The sequence below is a fragment of the Corvus hawaiiensis genome, chromosome 5, assembly GCF_020740725.1.
Source record: "Corvus hawaiiensis isolate bCorHaw1 chromosome 5, bCorHaw1.pri.cur, whole genome shotgun sequence".
Classification (NCBI taxonomy): Eukaryota; Metazoa; Chordata; class Aves; order Passeriformes; family Corvidae; genus Corvus; species Corvus hawaiiensis.
The window spans coordinates 27873545-27893284 of NC_063217.1; the positions used below are offsets into that span (position 1 = coordinate 27873545).

General features: G+C 43.9%; 1 protein-coding gene across 1 annotated transcript in view; it reads right to left on the minus strand.

Annotated features, from left to right (window-relative positions):
- Positions 1-19740, minus strand: part of SCFD2 (sec1 family domain containing 2) — a 205240-nt gene that overhangs the window by 140802 nt on the left and 44698 nt on the right. The window contains exon 4 of the mRNA XM_048304627.1: positions 3305-3480. Within this exon, the coding sequence (XP_048160584.1) occupies positions 3305-3480 (176 nt within the window). The remainder of the gene's footprint in view (positions 1-3304; positions 3481-19740) is intronic.

Here is a 19740-nt window from a genome sequence, read left to right on the forward strand (position 1 = left end):
CAACCTCAGCAATTCTAGAGTGTGCCATTCAAGGAGGAACAGCACTTTCTCTTGGGGCACATTATGGTCCCATTCACACTATCTGCTGGATACTTTTAAGCTGAATTTGGAGGCAGAAATCCCTGCTCAGTAAGTATATGAGTAGTATATGTTAGAAACAGCAAAAGTATTTTTTCTCTCACAGTGTCACATTATGTTTACTCTGGAGAGAGCTCCTCTTGTGCTTTTATATTGCATGGGCCCATACTGTTTAATAAACCTGCATTAAAGACACAAATTTTAGAAGAACAGGAATATAGCTAAAAAGTATGGAGTGGCAACACTCTTTCTTACTTTGTTACTCCCTAAATATTAAATCTTCACTTGCAGGAAAACAAGGCAGTCACTTGAGGAATACTGGGGAGTTACAGGCTGTGTGATGCAGCATTTAGTCTGTGCTCCCTTTCCCATCTATCAGCTTTATGGATGGTCAGAATTAGAAAAAATAGAAAGAGGATCTCAAGAGATGAAAAATACAGTGGGGTAGGATATCTCCTTGGTAAAGAGGACAAACTGTTTCAATTCACACAGCATTTAAAACTCCTCAGTAGTGAAAGCTCTATCATGTGCAGAGGTAGAGCAGCAGGACACAGAGAAAACTTGTGATGGGCAAGGTGAATCATTTTGATGCATTACTCTTAGATCGTGACCCTCTTTCCTTTGAGTCAATGCCATGATTCCATTGACATCTAATTTCACTCTCAAACTATTCATCCATCCCAGTTAAGGAGAGAACAACACTGTGTTAAGTATGCAAGCTGCACTTTTAGCAGACCTTCAGTCAAAACCGAACTTCCTTGCTGCAGATGTAAAAAATTCATTGAGCCAACATAGGTCTGAAAAATGTAGGGATTTTAGTTATGACAAAATAGTAGAAGTGGGCTATTTTGACATCTAACAGGCCATTTTTAGAACTGAGTGCTTGCAACCGAAAAGGGTAAATCAAGGAGTAGAGAGAAAAAGAAAACCAGAAAAGGTTATTCAGTGTAATTCGGTTAGAGTAAAGGTTTCTTATCAACAATGTGTTTTTTTCTGAAAAGCATGAAGTAGACTAAGCAGAGAATCATGAGAGCCATCAGAGAGATCCAGTAATGACAGAAATTCCAACACTGTGCAGATTTATTTTTTTGGGAAATCTGAGATTCTAACATAAGCTGTTTTTACTGCTTTATCTCCTTTAGCATCAGCTAGAGTCTGACATGCATCCATCAGCAAAAAATCCAGAATTCCCGCATTGTCGGAGTCTAATAACATTAGTCCCAGTAGATCTTTTACAAACAGTTGTCTTCCATGTTGTTCCATTATACAGTAGAAACAATATTACTTTCATGTTGAAACAAGTACTTTTTACTGAGGATTCTTAAAGAGTTATTATTTTAACTATATGAAACGTAACAAATATGCTAAAGAATTTCTCAGTAGTACTGCTGAAATAAACTATCACAGCATCTAATTTAGTGCAGTGTACCACTATGCACTAATTTAGTGCTATGTACCAACCATTCACAATGCAATGTCCTGGTTGATTTTTTTAAAATAAAAATATCTCTAATGTCTTCGGGGTCTCAACACTTTGCTCTGCCTACAAACCCCTGTCAACAGCTCAAAGACAGGCCACGTGCTCAGAATCAGATACTGCATGTCAGATTTTGTCTTCAAAATAGAATCTATGTAATTCAAAATAACTGTTGTTTGAACTACTGAAAATAAGTATGTGCTTAAGGAACACTTACAAATGTTAGCCTAGAAAGTTTGCTTTGGCTAACACAGTTTACCTTAATATGATGGGTGGAAGGCAGATGGTATAATCCAAAGCCACCTACAATTATGAGACTGCTTGTTAAACATTTCTTTTTTATGAAATATATAGTTTGGTTGTTCCTTACCTCTGTTTTCCCACTCCCTGCTGATTTACTGCATGGCTTTTATATAGGCAGCTGTTGTTGTGAAAACACCGCTGAGCTTGCAGCTTTATTTTGATTCTAAAGCTGAACTGGTTTTAAGATGGAACTTAACCAGCCTCTGAGAAGAGCTATGTGACATGACTCACTGGGGGAGAGAGAAGGGGACTATGGGCTGTCAGTCCCATCTTCTACAGTCCAGAAAAACTAAAGAATGGCTGGAATTAATTCTTTTACCTGAGGTGTATTTTGGTTTTTTAAATAGAGAAAGAAAGTTGCCTACGGTGTTCAAAAATATTTCAGTCTTACCAAGAGAGAATAGTTTTGAAAATTAATTTAGACAAGAGCTTGCTATCTAAGTTTTGCATTTTTTTGCTCTCCAAATCTTGCAGAAATTCATTGACTATAAAGCTATGAAGTATGGGCATATTCTTCTTGAAGGACCAGGGATTGTACCCTGCTGCCAGAGATCATGGGGAGAGTCAAATTGGTTGGTTGTTTTGGACACCTAGACAGAGACAACTGATTTTTACTGAAGTATCTGGTTTTCACTCATTTAAGGCTGACTCTAACTTCATTAGGAGTTTGCTCATGAAGACATGCCTCTTGCTACAGTTTCAGAAGATGGTTAAAACAATAAAATGGCAGAAGAGACACTACAGGAAGAAAAGTTTTGAGCTTTCTGTGAACTTAAGCAGAAATTAGCTCTCTAGTTTTTTAGCAAAAACTCCTCCTTTGTTTGATACCCCTCCAAAGGTTAGTAGGATAGAGTTCAATATACCACTAACTCTTAATTTCCTGAGAGAAATCCAAATGTGATACAAAATGGTATGTAAATAATACTGTGGTCACAAACAGGATGCCGTAAAAAATGTGGTGGTGGGAAAAACTGAGGGTAGATGACAGTCGTGAACAAGAGAAACCTCACTCTCTTGGTGCATGGAATTTGCAACTATGCTTTCATCTAGTCAGCAAATTACGTAAGTTTTACACTTACATAGTGACAAACTCCTCTCTGCATTTGATTCAGCACTTCAAGAATTACATCATAATAATAATAATAATAATAATAATAGCAACAATCCTAGCCAATGCTAAAAGTTACATCTTCTTGAAACTTCATATAAATGCAAAACTGTCACCCAATTCAGATTACTTATACGCTTCACCTTTAATGCCTACTCTTTTGTTTATAAAATTTCTTAGACACAGCTATAAAAGAATAAATATGTAGGTTCCCATTCCTTTTACCTGTTTGGTAATAAGCAACAGCTCTTTAGCAAGACATCCCAGTGCACTTCTTCATAAACAAATACAAGCTACAGAATGCAATGGAAAATCAAAACATTAAGCATAATGTGTACCTGCAGAAGTAATCTCTCGAAGGCAAGGAAATTGTCCCATTTGGAAGTCAGAGGGTGTTTCAAAGTCTGGACCGTGGCCAGCACAAGCTGTAGAAGACCACAGTGGTTCTCCAAAGCTTTGAGATTGTTTCTGAAAAGCTGAATGTATGAGCTGAGCTGTTCTGGGGTGACTCTGCCTGTAGAAAGGGAAACAGGACACAGCATTCAGTGGTGACCAATGCAAAACAATTTTTTAAATTACAGTGTAAAGGTTATAGAGAACTTTAGGCCTGATCTTAGCTTCGCTGCAATCACTGAGAGCTTAGGCTGCAGCAACAGGTCAGGACAAAGACTTACATCATCCAGGAATTGTGCCTTGAGGTATGTAATAGAGCAGGTTTTTAACAATGCACAACAGATGGTGACATAACAGGTAACACAATTTTTTGTTTTCAGACAAAGAGGGACATTCATTTAAGCTAGGGAAATAATATTTGATGACATCTTCTAAACAATCTTTCTGTTTTTACCAGAAGTCCAATGGGACTTCATGAGCCTTTTACCTTATGGCAAACTCAAACCTTCTCACCACTTCCTGAGGGTGCATTTTTGATTAGCCTTGACTCAAAAAATAGATATAATGTTAGTGATGCAAGGAACTGATTTCTGGAGCTGTTCTTGGAAGGGACACTTCCAAAGTGTGACTCTTCAGTTTCTGACATGTAGTAACCACAGCATGATTTCACTGGCTATTTGAAAATAAACACCCCAGCACCCACACATGGTTCTGTAGACGTCTCCTTATTAGAAGAGCATGAGGGGCACCATTTGGGCCAGATGAACACTACAGGATTAGCTGTTGTTCCATCCAACGTTAAAATGCCAGCTGAACTGCTCAACCAATTTATATTTTAGAAGGGATCTTTTTCAGGAAGGAAGGCAGCTCATCTATCCCAAGAAAATCATCATAGGCAAAAATGCCACACATGCCATCAACAGGCAGGCAAAAAAAGGTGTCAAAACACCATCCTAGTTGCAAGTCTGGATTGAGACACAGTCCAGGGCCGGTTTCTGGAAACCTCTGCCAGTAACAAGTCATCTTCCTCAAGCAAACCAGACCAAAAAAGCAGGGATATATGAGATAGAGTGAGGAGGATCCTTTAACTTAAGTAAGACAGTCTTTGGTGCCAGGAAGACATAAGGGTGGTCCTGATGCTAAGTGGATCATAGCTGATCATTTTAGTCAGAATTTTTCCAAAAAGGAAAAAACTTGTAAAACTGCCACTGTATTTCTTCTCTCTGTTTGGTTATATCATCACTTAACAAGGCTCCCCATCTGCCTTCATCCTTTCAGTATCATATAAATGGTGAATAAATGATTCCAACAGTGAATAAATGTTGAAAGTTCTTCCTCTTAGTTTCAGTGATATCAAGGGCGGTCTTTGGAAGAGCATTTAGATTTGGGAAAGCTGCTAAATAAAGCAAAAACCCAGGCTCTTTATGTGAATTTTAATGGAAAGCATCAAACCGAAAAGTCAGCAAATTAAGCTGACAAATCAAGCTGACACCACTCAGTAGGCTGGAGGGCTGACAAAAGGCTTCCATGGTTAGCCCACATAGGCTAAAACAGCAACCATGGCCATGTGTGTTTTTAGACTAAACACTGGAGCTTTCAGCCTTGTTTTATTTCTTTTAAAGCTGTGTCAGGCAGATTTACACGGTGATTTGAAAATGTCAGTCCATGATGCCTTGCAGCATACCTTTGATAATGACTGCATTATTACCCACAGCAGTCCTGATATATTGTAGCATATTCAAAATCTGATAACTTGCTTCAATTGAGAAAACATGCAGTTGCCAGCCCTTCCCTCATCTGAATCAGAAAAATAAGAGGGCTTTCAAAACTTCTGATTTCAATTTAAAAAAAAATTCAAGAGTTTTGTTCCACATTGTTCCTTGTGAAAGTGAATCCAGATGCAGCACTGGATCAGCTTGAGATCCATTCAGCACCATTTTAGATAAACAATTGAATCCTTTCCCACCCTCAGAATACCACCAAAAGAAACTCCAATACATATGTAAGTATAAGGAAAATCCTGACCTTAGCAAGTCATTAACAAAACTTGTACTGGCATTAAGGAGTGCAGCATCTCATCTGTGATATTTACAATACCCATAGAACCACTCAGATCCAGGGTTTGAGAGTTCCAGCCAACTTCTACATAGCGATCTCCCTGGACAGCTGGCTGATAAATACAGTTCCAGTATTCTACTATTCCAGTAGCTGAGGAAAGGAATTTGGGAAAGTAATTGGTGGTAATCAGCAATTAAATGACTTTTCCCAAGGCCTAAATCCTCATCATCTTCCCTGCTGCTTGCTCACAGAGGGAGATTTCGGCACAACAGACTAACGTTAATCTAATTTCAACCCTACCAGCCCTTTGGATTTTTGAAGTCCCTCTGTTGTTTCAAGCCATTTCATTCCAGTGTGGCAGACAGGTCCTAAGAAATCAAGAGGAGATCGATTTCTACCACATCAGGTCTCAAGTATCATTTTGTTCTCCTAAAGCAGATTTCGAGGTTCACAGGCAGATCATGGCAACTACTGGCAAAAAGACTTTAGTGTAAGCATCTTATCCTGCTCTCTTCTCTTTTTCCTGCTCCATCACAGTCATACTCTGCTCCAGACTCTAGATCCATGCATAGTCAGAAGTCTGTGTGGGCATCAAAGCCTAACTTGTGAGAAATACATGATTTGCTGACAAAGCACTTGGTAATATTTAAATTCCTGGATGTGGGAAGGAAAAGCATGACCTCAACCATCATTAAGGGATTTAAAAACACTGATAATCTTTTTCCACAAATGCCAGGAATTCCATATTGTCTAAGAAATAACCTTTGCCATTAGTAGTTATCAAGCAGAGTGTGTGAAACAGGTACATTTGTCCCAAACGCTGTCAACTACATTAAATGCCAATACAGGACTTGATAAAAACAACATCTACTGAAAGGACTATTAAAACAAAACAAAACCCAACACCACACACACACACAACAACTACAAACCTCAACAACAAAAACACAGATCACCCCAACCCTTTGAAGCTTCATGCCTCTTCACAAGTATAACAGAGAGGATAAAATCAGTAGGTAGTCACCAGGAAGTATCACAATGAAACCCAAATGTTCACAGAATATAGGAGGATGGGGAGCAGGGAAAAAAACCCAGACTGGTGATGTGTGGGAACTAATTCAGCTAAAAAACAATGAATGGCTAGTTTGGCACAATTAACATATTTGTGCACTAAAGAAATAATCCTGGGAAACAGAATGAAATAATAGCGTAGGAAATGAGACTGGATATTACAGAAGTAATAGAAACATGACAGACTAGGGACCAATCTCGCTACTGAAGGACCTGGCCCATCCAAGAGACACTGAACACAGTGTGATGAAGCGGCCCTGTGTTTTAGAACTCTGATAAATGGAAGATAAAAAGTAAGACATAACAGGGACTAGGCTAGCTTAGGAAAAGAGAAAACCAACATTTGTGTCAAAGAAATGGTGACATTAGCTACCTTATTTAGCTGACATCAAGAGTATGAAAAGCTTCAGGACAAATGTCCAAGAGAAAATACCTTACATCACACGTAAAAATGGGATAAAATGCAAAGCACATTTATCAAAGAATATAATGTTAAATTGATATGTAACCAATTAACAAATTAATTACAATGCACATGGATTTAACTGTGCCATAACCATATTTGAGTAGGAAAACACTAGGATTACAAGAATTGTAAGATACCTAAGAAACATCCAAAAGCAGATGGCAGGTAATATGCAATAGAGAAGTACTAGGGTATAAAAAGAAAAGGTAAAACAAGAGTGGTTTTCTGTGTGCATGAACATATTTATAGTACAAATATTGGTAATAAATGGTGTCAAAACAGGGTTCTCTGAAGCTTGTGGAACATCATTAATATGGAGAAAGAGCAGCTGCACAGCTGGATTGCTTTGAGTACTGGACAACTGTAAGTGGGGTGAAATTTAACAGTATACAAAGGATGCCTTTTGAGGCTAGGGTAAGAGCTGTAAATGTGGAGTTAAAACCTGGAAATGACAGGAGAAGGAAATAATGTCTAGGCTTCTTCATTGTAAAAAAGCAGGTACAATTCCTTTCAAGTTATACAGTTGCAGTAAAAACAGGGCCATAGAAATGCCTCAATACAGTGCTCTCCCTCCTGGAGCACTCTGTGCAGCTCAAATCACTCCCATTCCTGGAAGTTTAACTCAGAACTGTGGTGCATGCACAGAGAGGTTACTATAACAATTAGGATGATGGAGAACTAAAGTTAGGAAAGCAAAACAGAAATGTCTGGCTTATATGGACTCCCTGCCCCAGATGGAAAAAAAAAAAGAGGTCTCTATGAATGGCTAAAAAATATTTACATGAAGGTTCAATACTGGTACTACAACCAATGGGGATAAATAACACATGAATATATTTACACAAGACATTAAGAAACATCACTGTATCAACCAATCTTCCAGTAGTGGAGGCAAGAGTGGAGGCAAACAAATGTAACTTGTTCAAAGGTGAGGTTTGGTGTCTAATGAGCAGTTGCATAAATGTTCACAAGACTTAATTCAATACAAATGGCCCCCTTCAATCCTTCATTCCTATAAGAATTAATTTGTAAACATATTGGTGAATTCCACCTCCAACTTTCAAGAATTTAGAGCAGATCCCAAAAGAACTGCAGATCGACTTTGCCTACTTTTCAATTACAGAAGCTGTTGTTGGTTTTGGTTTTTTAATAATTACTTGAAATAAAGAATTTGTTGCTAAATATGAAAATAGCAGCACTGAATATCAACATTTTCAATGTTTTACCGTATCAAATAGACACAGTTCATAATACATGTACAAATGATGACATGCACAATTAGTCAGAATGAAAGAAGTATTTCTGTTACTAGCAAAGCAGATCACTCAAGACAGACATACTGTGGCAGCAATTACCAGCAACTGATATTAAATGTCTGGGTTTGAGTAGTTAGAGTAGACTGAGTGGAACAGAAAAACTTTCACCTTAACAGTTAAACAAAAAGTCAACTGGACAAACCATATTTGTAGACATCAAGACACAATTCAGCAGTATGACTTTTTTTTTCCATTTGAAATTAATGCTGCAGTCTATGTAGTGCAATGCAGGCATTGCTTCAAGAATATAATTATTTTTCAAGATAGATTTACTGGTAGAAGGAATTTTTTAGAATTCAGAATCCAAAAGCGCTTATGCATCCAATAAAAATTTATGGATGAACAAGGTGTCTAAAGAGCAAAGGTCAGAATTATCAATGCATTGTTCCAAACATCCAGGCCTTATTTTTTTCATGTAGCACTTAGTTTATTACCTCCATAGGGACAAGGAAACAAGGAAGGAGGAAAGTACATTTTGTGACCAACTGAGTAAATCAGTGGTTCCTCTTCCAAGACTGCAGGAACCGCCAAATACACACAGCTTTAAACTTTGTTCAGTTTTATGCAAGAACACAGAGCTTCACTGGCTGGAGTGCTTTTGCTGAGGTCCATTTTTCACTTGAAAGAACCAAGAATAAGAAACAATTTTGGCATGCTTATGTTCACAGACAAGATTTTTCAAGTCAGTAGAGGGCTGAAGAAATCCAGATAAATTGTTTTCCTTGTCCACAGTCTAATCAACATAGACCTATCTCTCCCAGTAGCAATGCCAGATACTTGCGAGGAATGTAGAAAGCTCTTGCATTCCACAAAGCCAACTGGGCAGCTGTGCTGCTAAGGGAGCTGGATATTTGACAAACTAAGTGAAAGCAATTTAGCAGGACAGATGATGCCCCTTATGTCTCCTTGTTAGTGTAATTTCCAGATGTTGTTATTAACTCAAAATTCTTTTGTACTTCTTGGGAAGCTTCAATAACAATCTTTAACAACAAGTGCCAGAAAAAATAATTTAATCTCAACTTTTGTTTAGCTTACTTCAAAAGTCATCCAGCCCTTAAATTGTTAATAAAGAAAAGAAGAACATCAGCTAATCCCTAGTTCTTTGGAGAGAAGCAAAGTAGGCCAGTATGAGATGCCATTTGGCTGGCTTCTCCAGAATAAGGCTCTGGACCTGAAGGGCTCTAAACCTTACAGCAGACTGAAAGCAGATGTCTCAGGCTTATTTCTAACATCTCATCTCCCACAAACATGAACCCATCTGTTCTGTGACTGATGGTCACTTGTAATCCTCTCCCTTTTTTGTGGCAGAAACACCAACATCCAGATAACCCCATGGTAACAGGCATAAGTACAGACAGCAAGTCCTCACCAGAGCAATCCCAGGATAACCCCCTGTCTCGGTTTTGAAAGACAGGTGTCTGCTAAGGAAGGCAGAGGCCCCCCTTGAAGTGGCAGATATAACCCCTTTTCCCTCCAAGTTATTATATTTTGAAATCAAGAGCCTTTAGGCGAAGATGTGGGAAATAGGAATAACAGTTCTTTACTATATATATATATGTATATAACCAGTCAAACAAAACAACAACAACTATGGCAGTAACAGCAATCACAAACCCAGTCCCAGCCTTCTCGGCTGTCGGGCCCTTTCCCCTCGGGTGCAGTTCCGCTCGCAGCCGGCAGGGGCGCTGGCGGCTCCCGGTGAGCAGGGCAGGTGCGATGGTTCCCCCGCGGCTGCAGGGGGCGCTCCGGAGCGAGCTCGGGAAACCTGCGGCTCTGGTGCCCTGGGATCCCGGGAAGGATGGAACAAAGGCTTCACAAACCCCTGGGCAGTTGATCCCGGGCTCTCAGGAACAGCAGGCTGAAACGGCAGGCTGGAACGGCAGGGACGGACGCAAATCCCGGGTGGCAGGCGAGATGTATCCAGATGGGAGAACCCCACGGAGGCCCAGGCAGGCAGGGCGAGCAGGGCTACAGCGTAGCGAAAGCTCGAAGCAGCAGCGGGGCAGGGCAGCCACAGCCCGGTCTCCAGCAGGGCAGGGAAAGCGGCTTTTGGGGTCCCGGCGTTGTTTCCAGCAGGAAGAAAGAACGGCCAAAAAGAAAGAAGCAGCAGCTCCTTTCTCTGCAGCTTCTCTCTCCGGACGCTCAGAGCGAACTGCCCCCACACCCAGGTGTAGACAAAGGAGTAGCCAGGCCCGCCCCACTCCCCTTTTTGTCTTTCTTAAGTACAGCTATTTGTCCCCTAGCAACATGCATATGGGAGAAAATTCCTTTAACAGGAAAAAAAAAAAAAACTAAGACTAAACTAAAACCCCAACATTATCCACCCCGAATTTTTTCCCATACTAACATGTTACATGAAACTTAACTTTTTTAACCATATAAATCTATGCATTACCCAAATTATATACAAATATACATGCTGATACTGATACAAGTACAGAGCCATGGGTAGTTCACCCTAAAACAAGGTCCCCTTGAGGTAAGCATCGGGTCTCTCCATCTTTTTGCATCACCCACCAGGTGCAACCTGGTCCCTGAGCAAAAACAACCCCACGGATGGGTTTGTCTTTGCTCAAGGCAGACTTTACCCAAACAGTTTTTCCAAGCATACCTCTCATGTGCACCACTGGAACCTTATCCCCGTCTGTTGTTTGTAGGGGTTCAGATTGGGCAGGGCCTGCTCGGCTGGTGGAACCTCGAGTGTTAACTAACCAGGTGGCTCTTGCTAAATGCATCTCCCAGTTTTTGAAAGTCCCCCCACCCAGTGCCTTCAAGGTGGTTTTAAGCAGTCCATTACACCGCTCAACCTTCCCAGCTGCTGGTGCATGGTAAGGGATGTGATACACCCACTCTATGCCATGTTCTCTAGCCCAGGTGTTTATAAGGCTGTTCTTGAAATGAGTCCCATTGTCAGACTCGATTCTCTCAGGGGTGCCATGCCTCCAAAGGACTTGCTTTTCCAGGCCCAGGATGGTGTTCCGGGCAGTAGCGTGAGGCACAGGGTAGGTCTCCAGCCATCCAGTGGTGGCTTCTACCATTGTGAGCACATAGCGCTTGCCTTGGCGGGTTTGAGGCAGTGTGATGTAATCAATCTGCCAGGCCTCCCCATACTTGTATTTGGACCATCGCCCACCATACCACAGAGGCTTCACCCGCTTGGCCTGCTTGATCGCAGCGCATGTCTCACAATCATGGATAACCTGGGAGATACTGTCCATGGTTAGATCCACCCCTCGGTCTCGTGCCCACTTATAGGTGGCATCTCTGCCCTGATGACCTGAGGCATCATGGGCCCATCGAGCTAGGAACAGTTCTCCTTTATGTTGCCAATCCAAGTCTATCTGGGACACCTCTATTTTCGCAGCTTGATCTACCTGTTTGTTGTTACGATGTTCTTCATTAGCCCGGCTCTTGGGGATGTGAGCATCTACGTGACGGACCTTCACGGATAGCTTCTCTACCCGAGTGGCAATGTCTTTCCACTCTTCAGCAGCCCAGATTGGTTTTCCTCTGCGCTGCCAGTTTGCCTTATTCCACCTTTCCAGCCAACCCCACAGAGCATTGGCTACCATCCATGAATCAGTGTAGAGGTAGAGCTTTGGCCACTTCTCTCTTTCAGCTATGTCCAGAGCTAATTGGACAGCTTTGAGCTCAGCAAATTGGCTCGATCCACCTTCTCCTTCAGTAGCCTGTGCAACTTGTCGTGTGGGGCTCCATACAGCGGCTTTCCATTTCCGGCTAGCGCCTACAATTCGGCAGGAACCATCAGTGAAGAGGGCGTATTGTCTTTCACTCTCTGGTAGCTCGTTATATGGTGGGGCTTCTTCGGCACGTGTCACCTGCTCCTCTTCTTCTTCAGAAGATAACCCAAAAGTCTCACCTTCCGGCCAGTTTGTAATTATTTCCAAGATCCCAGGGCGACTTGGGTTTCCAATTCGGGCGCGCTGCGTGATGAGGGCAATCCATTTGCTCCAAGTAGCGTCGGTGGCGTGATGCGTGGGGGGAACCTTTCCTCTGAACATCCACCCCAGCACCGGTAGTCGGGGTGCCAGGAGGAGTTGTGCCTCAGTGCCGATTACTTCTGAGGCAGCCTGGACTCCTTCATAAGCTGCCAGGATTTCCTTCTCGGTGGGAGTGTAGTTGGCTTCAGACCCTCTGTAGCTTCGGCTCCAGAATCCCAGTGGTCGGCCCCGAGTCTCACCAGGCACCTTCTGCCAGAGGCTCCAGGACAGACCATTGTTCCCGGCTGCAGAGTAGAGCACGTTCTTCACCTCTGGTCCTGTCCTGACTGGGCCAAGGGCTACGGCGTGAGCAATTTCCTGTTTGATCTGAGTGAAGGCTTGCTGCTGTTCAGGGCCCCAGTGGAAATCATTCTTCTTGCGGGTAACCAGGTAGAGAGGACTCACGATCTGGCTGTACTCGGGAATGTGCATCCTCCAGAAACCTATAGCGCCTAGGAAAGCTTGTGTTTCCTTCTTGTTGGTCGGTGGAGACATTGCTGTGATCTTATTGATGACCTCAGTGGGAATCTGACGTCGTCCATCTTGCCACTTTACTCCCAGGAACTGGATCTCTCGGGCAGGTCCCTTGACCTTGCTCTTCTTGATGGCAAAACCAGCTTGCAGGAGAATTTGAATTATTCTCTCTCCTTTCTCAAACACTTCGGTTGCGGTGTTCCCCCACACAATGATGTCATCAATGTACTGCAGATGTTCTGGAGCCTCACCCTTTTCTAGTGCAGTCTGGATCAGTCCATGACAGATGGTGGGACTGTGCTTCCACCCCTGGGGCAGTCGGTTCCAGGTGTACTGCACGCCCCTCCAGGTGAAAGCAAACTGAGGCCTGCACTCTGCTGCCAGAGGAATGGAGAAGAATGCATTGGCAATGTCAATAGTGGCGTACCACTTCGCTGCTTTGGACTCCAGCTCGTACTGGAGCTCCAACATGTCTGGCACGGCAGCGCTCAGCGGTGGAGTCACTTCATTCAGGGCACGATAGTCCACAGTCAATCTCCATTCCCCGTCAGACTTGCGCACAGGCCAGATGGGGCTGTTGAAGGGTGAGTGGGTCTTGCTGACCACCCCTTGACTCTCCAGCTCGCGGATCATCTTGTGGATGGGGATCACAGCATCTCGATTTGTCCGATACTGCCGGCGGTGCACTGTCGAGGTGGCAGTTGGCACTCGTTGCTCTTCCACTTTCAGGAGCCCAACTGCAGAAGGATTCTCAGATAGTCCAGGCAGGGTGTTCAATTGCCTAATGCCCTCTGCCTCCACAGCAGCAATCCCAAATGCCCACCTGAGTCCTTCTGGGTCTTTGTAGTAGCCATTCCGGAGGAAGTCTATGCCCAGAATACACGGGGCCTCTGGGCCGGTCACAATCGGATGCTTTTGCCACTCCTTCCCAGTCAGGCTCACCTCAGCTTCCAAAAGGGTCAACTGCTGTGATCCCCCGGTCACCCCAGCGATGGATACAGGTTCTGCCCCCACATGTCCCGATGGCATTAAAGTACACTGTGCCCCAGTATCAACCAATGCATCATATTTTTGTGGCTCTGATGTGCCAGGCCATCGGATCCACACCGTCCAGAAAACTCGGTTCTCCCGTGCCTCTTCCTGGCTAGAGGCAGGGCCCCTCTAGCCCTGGTTATCATTCTTTCCCTGGGCGTACATGCTCGAGGTACCTTCAAGGGGATCCGACATATCATCCTCCCTTCTGTAATGCCTGGCAGCTCGGTCACGGGAGGCTGAGGCTACCTTCACCTTAGCGGAACCCCCTCGGTTAGTGCCTCCCTCCTTGAGTTCACGCACCCGCGCTGCCAGGGCAGAGGTGGGTTTCCCATCCCACCTTCTCATGTCTTCCCCATGCTCACGCAGGAAAAACCACAGCTCAGCTCGTGGGGTGTACCCTCTCTCTCTAGCAGGGGGACGACGGGCTCTGACTTGGGGGCCTGTGACTCGCACTGGTGCCACACTGACCCTCCTCATCTCCTCCCTCATCTCCTCCCTCATTTCCTTCCTCATCTCCTTCATCTCCTCTTTGAGGTCCTGGACCACAGCAGAGACATGAGCTTTCAGCGGGCCATTGATCATGCTGTCATAATGCCTGAGCCTGTTGGCAACAGAGCCCACTGTTTCTCGGGTATTGTCAGCATCAATCGTTGCAATGAAGGTGGTGTATTGCGATGGCCCTAGCCTTGCCAGGTTCCACATCATCTGTCCTGTGCACCTGACCTTATCGGGGTCATTATCATGCTGTCCATCCTTCCCAAAGAGTACCTCTAATATTGCCACCTCTCTTAGCTGTTGGATCCCTTGCTCGAGTGTCTTCCACTGCATTCTATGATGATACTCCTGCATTCTTTCTTTGTGAATGAACCTTTCTCTCACACTCATTAAGAGCCGCTCCCAAAGAGAGAGAGGCCCTGGCTCCCTCACAAATATCTGGTCCACACCTGGGTCCTGGGTCAACGATCCCAGATACCTTGCCTCACCACTATCCAGTTGCACACTTGTGCCCATAAGGTCCCAAACCCGAAGCAGCCAGGTGGTATAAGGCTCACGCCCCCTTCGCACAATGTCGTTTCGCATAGCACGGAGACTGTCGTGCGACAGGGACTCAGTGATGACTTCTGGCTCTGGTTCTCCTGCTGGTTGTGAGGGCCCTGGTTGCCCATCATCATTAACTGGTCGTACTGATTTGGTCTTATACTTCCTCCTTTGCACAGGGGCAACTGCTGCTGGCTGTGGTTGTCCTTGTGGTTCAGCTGAAGCCTGGACGGTTGTAACATCCGTGGGTTCCACTGCTGCACCATCGGACTCACCCTCTTTGGGGCAGGGAGAGGGTTTTTCACTAGCTGAGGAGGTGTATTCCCTTAGCAATTGGCATATCTCCTGGCGCACCTGGCCCATCTCCTGGCACATCTCCTTGCGCACCTGACCCATCTCCTGGCATATCCCCTGGCGCACCTGACCCATCTCTTGGCACATCTCCTGCATCCCTTTTGCCAGTACCCCCACCCAGTTTGGGTAGTCCATTTCTGAGGTGGACTGTTGGGCAGTATCAGTCTGTGGGGCGGGATCTCTAGTGTCTGGGGCTGTGGCAGGCTCTGGCTCTGGGGTAGGATCTCTAGTGTCTGGGGCCGTGTCAGGCTCTGGGGCAGGATCAGGCTCTGGGGTAGGAACTCTACTCTCTGGGGCCATGTCAGGTTCTGGGGCAGGATCTCTAGTCTCTGGGGCTGGTGTCCGGGTAGATATCCAAGCCAATCTCAACTTATCCTTGAATGCTAAATAGAGTAGGCCTATCAGCAGCAGATGGTTAGTATTCAGAGGGAATTTAAACCCTTCGAAAATTGATGGGGTGGGCCCAAAGAACTGGTTGAGGGGTTGGGAGAAAACTTCCCCTGGTGTCATTTCCTCACAGAAGGTACCATTGTTAACATAACCCCAAAAACATGTGCTCAGTGTGTGATAGCTGTTTATCCATGTGCCCACATTCCGGAGGAAGTTAAAAACCCATGAATTCCTCACCTTCTCGACCCATAATGCAAGCTGGATAACAGCAATGGTAGCCTTAGTCAGAGGACCCATATTCAAGTAAGGAGCTGCAAAGGGGAAGAATATAGCCACGGCTACATGCCACCCAAACCAGGGTAAACTAGACCACATAGTGCTGCCTAACAAGGTTCCAATATCCAGCACACAAAATAAAGTTATCGAGGAACTGTTATTCCTTTTTCACCTCTATCTCTTAATGCCCTCAGGCCCCACGTTGGGCGCCAAGATCTGTCTAAGGTTTTGAAAGACAGGTGTCTGCTAAGGAAGGCAGAGGCCCCCCTTGAAGTGGCAGATATAACCCCTTTTCCCTCCAAGTTATTATATTTTGAAATCAAGAGCCTTTAGGCGAAGATGTGGGAAATAGGAATAACAGTTCTTTACTATATATATATATGTATATAACCAGTCAAACAAAACAACAACAACTATGGCAGTAACAGCAATCACAAACCCAGTCCCAGCCTTCTCAGCTGTCAGGCTATTTCCCCTCGGGTGCAGTTTTGCTCGCAGCCGGCAGGGGCGCTGGCGGCTCCCGGTGAGCAGGGCAGGTGCGATGGTTCCCCCGCGGCTGCAGGGGGCGCTCCGGAGCGAGCTCGGGAAACCTGCGGCTCTGGTGCCCTGGGATCCCGGGAAGGATGGAACAAAGGCTTCACAAACCCCTGGGCAGTTGATCCCGGGCTCTCAGGAACAGCAGGCTGAAACGGCAGGCTGGAACGGCAGGGACGGACGCAAATCCCGGGTGGCAGGCGAGATGTATCCAGATGGGAGAACCCCATGGAGGCCCAGGCAGGCAGGGCGAGCAGGGCTACAGCGTAGCGAAAGCTCGAAGCAGCAGCGGGGCAGGGCAGCCACAGCCCGGTCTCCAGCAGGGCAGGGAAAGCGGCTTTTGGGGTCCCGGCGTTGTTTCCAGCAGGAAGAAAGAACGGCCAAAAAGAAAGAAGCAGCAGCTCCTTTCTCTGCAGCTTCTCTCTCCGGACGCTCAGAGCGAACTGCCCCCACACCCAGGTGTAGACAAAGGAGTAGCCAGGCCCGCCCCACTCCCCTTTTTGTCTTTCTTAAGTACAGCTATTTGTCCCCTAGCAACATGCATATGGGAGAAAATTCCTTTAACAGGAAAAAAAAAAAAACTAAGACTAAACTAAAACCCCAACACCCCCTTTTGGGAGTCTGAGAAGTCCCTGAAGTACACCCCAAAGTACACTGCCACAAAGCAGTGGCAGCTTCCTGCTGCCTGCCCCCACAGCACTGTGCCATCGAGGAAGAGCTGTGACTGGCCCTTACTGACTCCCATTCCTCCTGCTACCTTAACAACATTTGCAGGACACAGGTATTGAAGGTCAGCCACTCTTCCCTGTCTTAGGCTTTCTAGTACATCTCAACACCTTAAGGGAGACAGAGCCTGCCACGTGTCACATCTGAAGGTGTGTATTGCAGTGACTTTCATGGAGCCACAGACAGTGGTGACAACTACGCTGATGTTTAGGAAATTCTGGAATAGAGGCATATACCCAGAACAAATAAAGCTGGACTCTATTTACTACTCAACCAGCACTTGCTGAGTGAGCTTGAACATCTAACCCAACTTGGCTTCAGTCTCATCAGCTGTAGCATTGAGTTAGTTATCCCAAAAGCAGTTTATTCTGTATCACTGGATGTGTACGGTATCACTAAATCCTTGTTTTAACTGTGTTCCTATAGAGACCAATTATATTCATACAAGTGCCATATGCTGTTTTAGCTCTCTCTCCGAATAAGCCTTAATCTTTTATTACAAAATGAAACAATCTTAAATATCAGTTCCATTGACTATTCTTTTGCCATTCTTTTACATGCTTTAAAACAAAAGCTAATCAATTAGGTGGGACAAATATAACTAAAGCACTCAAATATAATCAGCAAGATTTCCAGTTCTAAGCACCTAAGTCCAGATGCCTAAATATGACCCTAGTTATGATTTATGACTTCTACACCATCTACAGTTGCATGTTTTCAAATACATCCTTAAGGCTTTGACAAATACACAGTTTAGGTGTCCCAACATGAATTGGTTGATTTTTCTCTTTTCTGTCCCTCAGAGCTTTGTTTTTAAATGTTCTGGCTCTTCAAATGATTACTTCCTTCTTTGTGCACTCTACCATTCAGTTTTTCGTCTTTTGATGAAGTCAGTACGCACAAAAAAAAGTAACAACCATCTCTAGCCAGTGTCTACAATACTCTCTGATTGCCCTCCCAAGTATTAAAGCAAATTTTAAAAAAAGAGAACTGTTTGAACAAAACAGTTTGAACAAACAGGTAAAATTTCATCTTCCAGAATTAAGCATCCCAGGGGTTGTCATCAATATAAAACTTGTAATTTAATACTGGCATACCAGAGTTTACCAAATACTCCCGTTAATCTTGAGTAAATATGCACTGGGGTTGGATTTTATTACTTACTTTTTACCTCTTCCACCAAGTTAATAAACACAGAGTACTAGGCCAACTCCCAAACAGGGAGTCTCCAGCCCTTAAAACCCAGTAACCCTGGAAAACAGTAATTCACTGTGACTGCAAGAGGACTTGAAATATACAAATTTGGTTGAATTATCTCCAGAACACTTTAAACTTCTCACAGAAATGAATCAACTTGTCTTGAAAATAACATTCCCAAAGGAATGTCAGGTGGCTTGCGCATGTCCTCGTTTAGCCCTACGACATATGTTCTCAGACACTGAAGCACTTCATTGTGTTCTTGGCACACTGCCCCAGAGAGAAGGAGGTCATTGTTCTCCTTTGGTACACTATTCACAGGACTGATTATTTCTCTTATGACTTCTAGAAGACTTCTGCAGCTGAGAATATCCTAACAATCATTTTGGGTGGTAAGCAATTAAATAGGAATGGAAAACATGATGTATGAGTACATACATATGTAATTCACCATGTCTCTTGTGTAACGAGTCATCCTTCGCGAGACTGAATGAAGAGGCTTACACAATTATGCTTGATGAAAAAAGCATTGGGCAACCCACACAGTTTTACTGAATTGCCACGTTCCACCTCAAGTTTTACACTTACAGACTCTGCAAGCACACCAGAACGTATTGTATCTTTGGTTTAAATCCTTTGGCAAAGGCACTTCTCAGTGACATCCTTTCCTTCTACATCACTTTCAGCCACTTTAAGTTTGTTCCCCCTCCTTTTTTAACATAAGCAAATTCTGAAGTCCTTTCTGTGACCAGCAGACACACAAAGCACATTACTTAGTGCTGATACCCACAACAGTGTTCCACCAAAGTGGAGGTGCCAAGTGTTCCCACTGCATGCCAGAATCAGCATCTCCCAACCCACACTCATCAACTCTTCCTTGATGTAAAACACAGTCCTTGTGGCTGATGCGCCCTACGAAATGAAGATATCACAGCACACATTACAGCAAGTTCTATCTTATTTTCAACCAGGCTGCTTCCCCACAGATAGAAAGATCAGCAATTGTAGTGAATTTCATTTTGTGAACTTGAAGTATTTTATTTTTCACCCAGATACAAAGAGGCTTAAGAGACTTGCTCCTGTATTTTTAACCACATTCTGATTATCACAAATGGACAGTCTACTGTGCAGTGGCTTTTTTAAAAAAACCCTTCAAATTCAAAAATCAAAATATTTACTTTCAAGACTGAGATGATACAATAGAACTCAATATCAGCAAAAAATAAAGCAAGCTTAGTGAGTAAAAAAATCTCTGGCGTTCACCTGAAAAACCCCCACCAAATAAATTTTAGCAGAGAACAGAAGATGGCAATACAATTACTTCTTTTCAGGAAGTTGCATCAGCATTCAAAACTGACGAGTAGCATCTTTAATATCTTACTTTACAAATTTATGTGTGTGTGTGTATAAATATTGCTTTTCTTTTTAATCAGCTTATTTCTATA